The sequence below is a fragment of the Coloeus monedula genome (assembly GCF_965178545.1).
Source record: "Coloeus monedula genome assembly, chromosome: 14".
Lineage (NCBI taxonomy): Eukaryota > Metazoa > Chordata > Aves > Passeriformes > Corvidae > Coloeus > Coloeus monedula.
In genome coordinates, this window is record NC_138794.1 from 20118110 (window position 1) to 20128350 (window position 10241).

The window sequence follows — 10241 nt, forward strand, 5'->3', positions numbered from 1 at the left end:
CCTCGGTCGCCTCTGGCAGAGGGTGGAGTGATGTGGTTCTTTGCATTTTGGGTTGGTTTGGGGGGATTTTTGGGTTGGGTTTTTTTTTCAGCCAAAAAAACTTAAAAAAAAAAAGAAAAATGTGAGGTTTCGGCCGAAATGAAGCGAAGCGAAATAAACTTATTTTGTCAAAATCGTCACCTTGGTTGGTTCTTTGGAGCAATCGCTGCCGCGTCCACCACCCAAACACGACACCAGGGCCCCCTTTAGGGCCACCTCGGCTCCAGCTGGGCCGGAGCATCAGCCAGGAATTGGTGAAGCTGGGAGAGGACCATAGGCCTCTCTTTTTATTTGCTTTTTCCCAGGAATTGCTGTTTTTTGGAGGAACTCACCCTGGCTGCAGAGGGAATCAGGACACAGCCCTGTGGTTTCACTGACTTTCCCAGTGACAGACGAGGTTCAGGGGGATGTGGCCGTGTCCCACGGGATGTCCCTTCCTGCCTGTGGGTACAGCCGAGCGACTGCTGTGATCCCGGGAAAAACCCCAAACCCCACCAATTTAAGCAAAACCCCCCCAAGGGGTGGATGGCAGGGCCAGGGGATGAGGGAATGGCCACCAGCCCAGGTTTGGGTGGCCCTTGGGAACATGGAGCAGCCAGCATGGGATGAGTGGGGAGGGACAGACGTTGGGATCCATCCAGGGGGGTCAGAGGGCAGGGACATGACAGAAGCGACCCTGAGTGCACCCATTGGTGTAATGAGCCTGTCAGGACTCAGGTGGTGCCTGTACCAAAACCAGGATAATTCTTACACTGATTCTTAAATTCCATCATAAATCCTGGCTGACATCATGGCCTCGCGCTGCTGTGACCGACCCGCAGAGCCCCTGGCCTGTGGGCACCCGCAGTGCCCAGCCCCCTCTGCCCGCCCTGAGCCCTGGCAGCCTCTGGGCTGTCTCTGCTGGGTTTCCATCCAGGTTTGGGTGTAGCAGGATGCAGCTGTGCTGGCACTGCCTCCATGTCTGTGGAGATTGGCTTGGGCTGACATAAAATGCCGTCCCTGGGAGGTTCCTTCTCGTTTGAGCCTGCTGCAGCACCAGTGCCCTCTCTGTGGGGTCCCATGTCCCCATCCCTGAGGCACAATCCCTTCTCCGTTGCGTTCCGCCTCCACAGCACCATCCCTTTGCCATGGTGTGATGGGGGAGTGGTTCCCTCCCAAAGCTGCATCAATTCCCTATGACACTTCCCCACCATCCCATCCCTTCCCCTCAATCCTATCCCTCCCCATGAACCTATCCTTTCTGCATGACCTCCCTTCCTCTCAATCCCATCCCATCCCTTCCCCAAGATACCATCCCTTCTGTTTCCTGTCCCTTCTCCACAATCCTATCCCTTTCTCATGATCCCATCCCTTCCCTGTGCCCCCATCCCTTCCCCAGGTTCCAGTGCCTTCCCTGTGCCCCTATTCCTCCCCCACACTCCCACCTTCCCCTGAATCCCATTCCTTCCCTGTGACACCATCCCATCCCTTTCCTGTGATCCCATCCCACCCCTTTCCTGTGCTCCATCCTTTCCTCACAATCCCATTCCCTGTGCCCCCATCCCTTCCCCAGCATCCCCTTCCCATACCCCACACTTTAATCCCAGTTAAATCCACGAACACTGATTCCTTTTCTCTTTTTTTTTCCTGTTTTTGGGTTTGCTCTGGTTGGTTTTTTTTTTTTGCTTCGGTTTCTCATCATCGATAAAAACGCCGTCGCTGCCAATGCCAGGAGGGGCGGCCCCCGGCCACGCCGGATCCGCGGCTCCTTCTCCACGCTGCCACAGGGTCGGGGACAGTGGGAAGGGGACAGGGAGGGGATAAGGGACCGCTGAACCCGCCTGGTGCTCACAGGGTGCCCGACGCCTGTGTACAGGTGGAGCCGCCGGCGTTGCCCCAGCTCTGCCCTGCCCAGGGGGCTCAAAACCCGCTCGGCCCCTGCCCAGCCTTGCCCGGGGGCTCGCTCGGTGCCCGGGGGGTCCCGGGGTCCCACCGCCACCGCCGCCACTCAGTTTGTGTACACCTGAGTCCCGATCACACGCATGATCTCCTTCTGGATTTTGGGGTCCTGAGTATTGATATTGGCATCTCCCACTTGGCCGTCTTCGTACCTGGAAGGGGAGGAGGGGGTGAGGGGGGTCCCGTGGGGGCCCCGCAGGTGCTGCAGGGTGGGCGCAGCTGGACTCACACAAAGAAGAAGCGTGTGCAGACGTGGTCCGAGACAGGGCAGACCCAGATGTTGCCGTGTTTCTGCAGGTCCTTGGAGGTGATCACTGCAGGGAAAGGGGCTGTTGGACACGGAGAGGGGGACGGAGGGCCCATTTGGGGACAGCCCATTGCGGGGACCCTCCATCCCTCCACCCACCCAGTGACCCCATGGGTGCTGCCTATCCCTCCCCACTACATCCCCATACCTTCGCAAAGCGCGATGCAGTTCAGATTGCGGCTCTGGAGGAAGCGGGACTGGATGGAGCGGGTCTGTGGGAACAGCAGCCAGTGTTGTTACCATCCTGTCCTGGCACCCATGGGTGCCATGTCCCTGTTCCCATCCTACCCCGTTGTCCCCTGGCCCATCACCTGGGGGATGGTGTTCATCCGGTTGTACCGCTGCACCAGCTCATCCTTCGATGGCATCCGGTGCTGCCCTTTCCCCATTCCTGCGTAAGAAGCAAGGCAGTGGCTGTCACTCCCTCAGGGAACACCCTGGGGTGATGTGGGGACGCATGCCACAGACAGGGATGGCCACCCTCAGCGCTCCCACCCTGTCGCTGAGCCCTGAGAACCCCCCAAAAGTGTGCACAGCAGCTTTTGAAGCCTAGGAAATGTTAGGAGTTTGATTCTTTGGCGTGTGGGAAAGCCCCAACCTGGCTGGGAAGAGGCTGGTGTGGATGAGATGGATATGGGATGCTGCCACTCATGTGAGGCTTCTCCAGCCAGCATGATGCTGAACCTCCCTGGGCCCATGCAGGGAATGGGAACGGAAGCACAGGCAGGACCGGGCAGCGCAGGCAGCCTCTTACCTGAGTATCCAAAGGAAATACTGGAGATGGGGCTCAGATAGATGCCCTTGCCATAGGCTGCTCCATGCAGCTTGCGGGAAAATACCAGGGTGAGCGTGGTGGGATCACCCCAACAGCTCGGGCACGGTGGTAGTGGAGGAAGCCTGGCACTTCCCAATGTCTGCCCCCTCCCTACCTTCCTGCCCCCTCCCTGCCCGCCTGCTGCCCGGGGTGTGCTGGGCGCAGGCAGCGGAGCGGTACCTGCAGTTTGGTGTAGGAGGCGTTGACCAGCCCATTGCGGAGGATGGAATGCCAGTTCTCAATGTGAGAGCCACTGGAAAGAGCCAGCCCCACGTCAGCCCCCCGTCCATCACCCCCACGGCGCCCACCCAGGGGGCTCCCACCGTGCCCCCCTTGGCAACTCACTGGAAAGCGAAGGTGCTGCCATAGAGTTTCTTGGCTGTGCGGAACCGGGCTTCCTTGGCTGGGGGGCTGCTGAGCAGGAGGAACTGGTGGGAGGTGTGCATGAACTTCAGCTGCTACCAGGAGAACAGCAAGAGCAACGGCAGTGCCAGCAGGAGAGAGGACAGACAGACAGACAGACAGAGATCATGCACGGCCGCCCGGCCCCGGGTCCAGCCCAGCCCAGCTTTGGCCACTCCAAGTTTGACAAAAGGGTCCTTGGCATCCCCGTCTGGTCCCCACCCCACAGCCCATGACAAACATCCCCCTTCCTATATCCCATGTCCTGCCTCCCGCATCTCCCAGGCTCAAACCCCACCCAGAAGGATCCACCCTATATCCCAAACCCTTCCATCGCCCATCCCATATCCTTACATGCCTCATCCTGCATCCCACAGCCCATAGCCTACATCCCATCTGCTGCACCCTCCATCCCACCTCCTATATCCCACATCCCACATTCCACACCCTCCATCCTGCACCCCACCTGGAGCCTGGCCTGGTCCCTTACCCTGCTGAGAGGCAGCTTGACAATGTGGGATCTGTTGCTGGAGATTATCCTTGGGAAAAGGAGGAGGAAAAGGAGGAGGGTCAGAAAGGGTGGTCCCAGTTTGCCCTGAGACTGTTGGATGCTCGTGACCCCCCCGGACAAAGGAGATGAGAGGGCTGTTCCACGGATGCCTGGCTGCCCCCCACCCCATCCCATGTCCCGGGGAATGTGGGGCAGTGGGAGGGACAAGGGGCAGTGGGAGAGGGCCACAGCACCCTCAGCCTTACCACTGCAGGAGGGGATGCGCCAGGGGGTCCAGCTTGTCCATCTGCTTCTTGATCTCCAGGTAGGACCCCTGGCAGAGGCAAGAGGGGGTGCAGGTGGGTCCCCCAGCACCCACCCAGCCACGGGCAGATGGAGATCAGCACCAAAATGTCACTCCCGGCTTGGATCCCACACCGGGGAGGTCACACGTGGCCGGGGGGTGTGGGGCCATGCCACATACCTGGGTCATCTCCCGGATGGACATCACACTGTCCAGGGCCTTCTGCAGCCGCTCGTAGTTCTTCTTCTGCACATGGGGCAAGAGAGGGGTGGCCATCAGAGGAGTCCTTGGGGCTCCCAGTCACCCCCTGGTGTGACACACTTACCTTGGGGTTAAAGGCCAGAGTTTTGGGGTCGTTGGGGTCCACCACGGAGGGGTAAGGCTCGAAGATGATGCTCTTGCGAGGGGACTCGAGGGCAGCACGGCACATGGCCACCAGCAGGTCCACCACCTTGGGGCAGAGCAGGGACTGAAGGGGCAACGCCCCATGGGGCTGGTGGGGTCACCACTGTGCCCATCCCTACCTCAGCACCCGTGGCCACCTCCTCGGCCGCGCCGGACATGACGCCCAGGGTGTAGAAGGAGAAGACGCAGAGCTCCCGGGTGCACACAGCCGGCTGTGGAGGGGACAGGAGCGTGGTGAGGCTCAGGGATGGTGGCACGGGGGCACAGCCCGCACCCAACCCGGCCCTGCCACCCCACCTTGAGCATGGAGCCGTTCTGGAAGACGTGCTGCTCGTCACACACCACGCAGTACTCATTGAGCGTCGGGATCCGCTGCTCTGCGTACTTCATGATCTGAGGGGCAGGACAGAGGGAGTCAGTCCTGCCGTGGACATGGAGCTTGGGGGGATGCTCCAGGTGGCGGGACAGGGATCAGCGGGATGAGGAACAGAGAGAAGGATACTCTGGGTATCAGGATAAGGACGAGCAGGACATGGGGGAGCGGGGAGAATGCTCTGCATAGAAGGATGTGGATAAGTGGGAAGTGGGACAGGGGGGAGGATGCTCTGGGCAGCAGGATGCGGGTACATGGGATGTGGAGCAGTGGGGAGGACGCTCCACAGCAGGCTGAGGCTGGGTGGGATGCAGGACTCTCACCTGGACGAGGAAGCCGTACTCCAGCGTGGGGATGTTCTTGCAGTGGCCGCCGACCTGTGACAGAGCCGGAGCAGAGCCAGCTGCGTTATCCCCTTTCCCACACGCAGCCCCAGCTCTGCATGGCACAGGCAGCCCCCAGCTCCCCTCAGCACAGCAGGACCCCCGACATTCCAACCCCTCCTGGCACAGCAGGACCCCCAGCATGCCAAACCCCTTCAAACACAGCAGGACCCCCAACATCCCCAGCACAGTGGGACCCTTGAAATGCCAACACCCCCTGGCACAGTGAGACCCCCAACATCCCAACACCCCCTGGTATAGGGGAGCCCCAACATGCCAAACCCCTCCCAGCAGAGTGGGATTCACAAGATCCAACCTTCCCCTGGCACAGCGGAACCATGGATATCCCAACGCTCCCTGGCACAGCAGGACCCCCAGCATGCCAACATCCCCTGGCACAGCAGGACCCCCAACACGCCAGCATCCCCTGGCACAGCAGGGATGCAGCACCAAGAGTGGGGTAAAACCCCACAGCCAGGCCCCAGCTCCCTGAGAGCACCCAAGAGTGGGGACAAGAAACCCCACAGGGGCTCCCCCCATCCCATGGGAATCCCAGCACCTCCCAACAAATGATCTGACCCCAGAGGAGCCCCTGGGAAGGGGAAGAAGAGGAAAGCAAACCCCAAGGCGGGGTGGCACCCACCAGGATGTTGAAGGGGGCAACACCTGCCTGGGTGCTGGCGGGTGGGTAGCCAAAAACTTCCACCTTGGGATTCTTCACCATGCAGGACACGGAGCGGTTCATCAGGCGGTTCACACGAGGCTCGGGGATGCCCAGTTTGCCCTTCAGCACTGAATCCTGGATAACAGGGAAGCTGGGAGACCTGCGGGCACAGAATCCCCCTGAGCACCTGTTTGTCACCGTTCCCTGCTCCTCCATCACCCAGCGCCAGATTCACCCGCCGGCTACTTTTTGGGAGCAACCGCCACCTCCTTGGGATGTGGCAGGGAGCAGCAGCATCCAAGTGGGGAAACTGAGGCACAGTGCCAGGCCTCACCCAGGATGAGGGGACGGAGGGCTGGTCCCCTGGGGGACAGGGTCGGGACCTTACTTGGGGATGGGTGAGAAGATGCTGAGGCCAGCACGGAACTTCTTGATGGTGCCGCTCGTCTTGAACCAACTGTGCCGCTTCTCCTGCTGGGTCTTGAGGAAATCGTTGCTGAGGTGTTTCCATTGCTGGGATGTGAACATGCCCAGGATCCTGACAGACAGGGGGGACAGCACCCGTGGGTGCTGGGTGGTCCGTGACAACCCCAGCCCCTCCTCCTCCCCACACACAGATGGTGGTGAGTCCATCACGGGGTTGTGTGGTGCATAAAAGGTGGTGGCTCAGCGACATGTGGCACGTGGCCAGTTTCGGGGCAGAACAGTGACTCTGTGTGCCACCCCACCCACCACCCTCGGGTGCCCACCACGTTTGAGCTCTTACTTCTTCAGCTGCAGACCCAGCCCGAAGCCCTCCTTGTTGGACGGCTGGAAAACCTCGATGGACGGTTCTGCGGGGACACAGGAGGACGAGCCGTCGGTGCCACCCCTGCGCCTGTCCCGAGGGCACAGGGACACCACATCCTGCCCGGCCCCACTCACCGGGGCCATCGAGGTACTGGGAGAGGGAGAAACGCAGGCGGAGGACGATGGGCTCCGTCCGCAGCACCTTCCACGCCGTCGCCACCTCCTCCTGCCGAGGGAGAGCCGCGTTTCGGCACAGCCACGGCACCTCCACGCGGGCAGGGGAAACTGGGCACCCCCCGGGCGCATGTGCCCACCCTCCCCATGCCAGCGCTGCCGGGGGCACCCCGGGCACTCACATCGAGGAAGCTGATGTTCACGTGGAGGTCGATGTCCACGTCATCGATGGTCCCGTACTCCCTGTGAAAACACGTGGTGCCGTGGCACGGGGGGCTGGCACGGTGCTGGAAGAGTGGCCCGGTGCCCACCGTGCCAGGGTGGGCAGGCTCATGGGACAGTGACACTGGCACGTGTGGCTCCCCACGTATCAAGCGTGAGCACAGGGGGAGTGCCCAGAATGTGGATGTGAACCTGGGAATGGCACAGCCAGGCGCTCAGGGGATGGCATGGCCAGGTGTCCTGGGGTGCCACGGTGGAGTGCCCTGGCAATGGCACAGCTGGGTGCCTGGAGATGAGCCCGGTGCCTTGGCAATGCCATAGTCAGGTGCCACGAGGATGGCACAGCTGGTTATGCAGGGGTGCCACTACTGGGTGCTCCATGATGGCATGGTCAGGTGCCTGGGAATGGCATGCCCAGGTGTGCTGGGGATGGCACTGCTGGGTGTCTGAAGATGGCACAGATGAGTGCCTGGGGCTGCCACAGCTGGACACTCCAGGAATGCCACGTCTGGCTGCCCAAGGACAGCACAGCCAAGTGCCCAGGGGACACTGTGGCCAGTGTCCTGAGGAGGGTGTGTCTGAGGGATGGCTCAGCCAGGTGCCTGGGGACGCCATGGCCAGGTGTCCCAGAGATGGCATGGCTGGGTGCCTGGGCATGGCACAGTTGGGTACCCAGGGACAGCACAGCTGGATGCCTGGGGATAGCACAGCTGGGCTCCTGGCGTGGCCCAGCTGTGCTCCCGGGGCTGGCACTGCCCAGGGCAGGGGGCAGCAGACGGACCCACCTGACGGCCACGGCATTCTCGCTGTAGATCTCCTTCACCGCCTCGATGTCGGCATCCAGCTGTGGGTGCCGGTACAGGTCGGCGGCGCAGGTCCCCTGCGGCACAGCGCCCACGGCTCCGTCACACCCGGAGCCCCCAGCAGCCCCCAGCAGCCCCAGGCCTGGGATCAGGCTCAGGTTTGGGGTTCCCGAGCTCCCCATGGCACCCGTGGGACCCAGCACCCACCTGGACGCCATAGAGGAACTCCTCAGACTCATTGTCCCCATCGGAGTCATCGTCCGTCCAGTACTGGCCCTTGAGGTCCTGGGGGCAGAGGGTTGGGAGGCAGCAGGGATGGGGGAGAGGGTTGGGAAGTGGATTGGGGGAGCACATTAACAGGGAGGGAATTAGGGGGGAGCAAACTGGGGGAGGTGGTTCTGGGGAGAGGGTTGGGGGCGGTGGATTGAGGGAATGATTTGGGGAAGCAGTTTGGGGGGAGCAGTAGGACAGAGAGAATGAGGCGGGCTGGGGGCAGTGTTTGGGGGCAGCAGGACGGGGATGTGGGATGTGGGCAGAGGGATCGGGGGAGCAGGATGGGAGGAATAATTTGGGGGCCAGTGGGATGGAGGAGCAGGTTGGGAGAGGGAGCATGGGGGGAGCAGATTAGAGGGGAGCAGGGTGGGGACAGTGGGATGGAGATAGTGGGATGGGAGTGCAGGATTGGGGAACAGGATGGGACAGCGGGATGGGGGAGAGAGATGGGGGAGCAAGATGGAGACAGGAGGATGGACCAGCAGGATGAGGACACTGCCATGGGGGACCAGGATGAGAACAACAGGATGGGGGAGCAAGATGGGAACAGCGGGATGGAGAACCACCGTGGGGGAACAGGATGGGACGGCCGGACTGGGAAGCAGGATGCGAACAGCAGGATGGAGGACCAGGATGGAGGCCCAGGCCGGGGGCTACGCACGGAGCTGCCGGCGGGGGGCCCGGCCGATCGCCACGGGGGGGTCCCTGCAGCCCCATCCCCGCCCCGAGCCGGGGGACCCCGGGACACGGGGGCACCCCGGGGGCCGCTGCCCCTCCCCCGCCCCGCGGCTCCGCAGGCCCGTCCCGCCCCCTCGGCCGGGCGCGCTCCCCCCGCGGCCGTCCCCGCGTCCCCTCCCGCGTCCCGGCCCCTCACCATGTCAGCGCGGGCCGGGCGGCGCGGGCACGGCCGCCATGCTGCCGGGGGGCCGCGCCTGACGTCAGAGCCGCCGCACCGCGTCACCCAGCGGCGCCGCCGTGACGTCACCGCCGGGGACCCCCGGAAGCGCCGGGGGCGGGGCAGCGGCTCGGCGGGCGCGCAGCAATGGCGGGGACCCCGGTGACCGCAGAGTCCCCGGTGTAGGGTCCCCCCGTCGCAGCTTGGGGTCACTGCAGTCCCCAGCACAGGGCGCCCCATGGCGTGCCCGTGTCGGGTGTCCCCCACAATGTCCCCATGGCCCATCACGGGTCCCGTGTCCCCAGCACAGGGTGACCGGTTTGGGTCCCCGCCGTGTCTGTCACAGTGTCCCCACAGCCCAGCCCAGTGTTCCCAGTGCCCTCAGTACAGGGTGCACAGTGTTGCCAGCACGGCATCCCCAGTGTCCCCAGTATCCCCAGTACAGGGTGGCTATTTTGGGTCCCCTCCATGGCTGTCACGGTGTCCCCACAGCCCAGCACAGGGTTCCCAATATCCCCAGTACACAGTCCACGGTGTCCCCAGTACAGGGCCCCCAGCCCCCAGTATGGGATGACCATTTTTGGTCCCTTCCATGGACCACAGGGTCCCCAGTGTACCCAGTACAGCATCCCTCTGTGGTCCCAGCACACAGTGACCATTTTGGGTCCCCAGATGGCTGTCACAGAGTCCCTACAGTCCAGCACGGGGTCTGTGTGGCAGATCCCTGTGTCAGTGGCATGTCCCCAGTGTCAGCACAGTCCCAGTGTGGAGCCACTGTCATGGGTCACCAGCACAAGGTCCCCATGGTTCTGGCACCATGTCCCCAATATCTCCAGCATGAGGTCCCCACTATTCCCAGCCAAGGGCCTTCATGGATCTGGCATACGGTGTCCATGTTGGGTCCCCACACAGCTGGGACAGTGGTCCCAGTGGGCCCAGCACAGTGTCCCCTGTGTCCCCAGCACC

At 62.6% G+C, this 10241-nt stretch overlaps 1 protein-coding gene across 5 annotated transcripts; it reads right to left on the reverse strand.

Annotated features, from left to right (window-relative positions):
• Positions 1–1681: 1681 nt before the first annotated feature.
• On the reverse strand, positions 1682–9318 carry PARP6 (poly(ADP-ribose) polymerase family member 6). 5 transcript variants are annotated; one of them, XM_082291075.1, is made up of 22 exons: positions 9255–9318; positions 8315–8392; positions 8090–8184; positions 7265–7325; positions 7044–7134; positions 6886–6952; positions 6508–6657; positions 6126–6279; positions 5396–5449; positions 4997–5092; positions 4819–4911; positions 4620–4745; positions 4475–4540; positions 4257–4324; positions 3991–4039; positions 3444–3553; positions 3279–3351; positions 3039–3108; positions 2596–2675; positions 2433–2496; positions 2207–2291; positions 1682–2129 (listed from the first exon to the last, which is right to left on the reverse strand). In XM_082291075.1, exons 1-22 carry the CDS (start codon positions 9255–9257, stop codon positions 2027–2029), a joined length of 1836 nt encoding a protein of 611 aa, XP_082147201.1. In that variant the 5' UTR covers positions 9258–9318; the 3' UTR covers positions 1682–2026. The 5 variants fall into 5 exon arrangements, 4 of the variants coding, with proteins under 4 accessions (XP_082147201.1, XP_082147200.1, XP_082147199.1 ...); XM_082291074.1 differs by having other exon boundaries at positions 3444–3556; XM_082291073.1 differs by having other exon boundaries at positions 6099–6279.
• Between the last annotated feature and the right edge of the window lie 923 nt (positions 9319–10241).

Excerpts from the sequence above, each read along its gene's own strand:
- PARP6 (XM_082291072.1), bottom strand. The coding sequence starts at position 8,719 with ATGCTCCCTCTCCCAACCTGCTCCTCCATCCCACTGGCCCCCAAATTA. Across the intron at positions 4,325-4,474 it reads CCATCCGGGAGATGACCCAG|GGGTCCTACCTGGAGATCAA; the intron begins GTATGTGGCATG and ends TGCCTCTGCCAG. Across the intron at positions 3,352-3,443 it reads GGCAGCACCTTCGCTTTCCA|TGGCTCTCACATTGAGAACT; the intron begins GTGAGTTGCCAA and ends GGCTCTTTCCAG.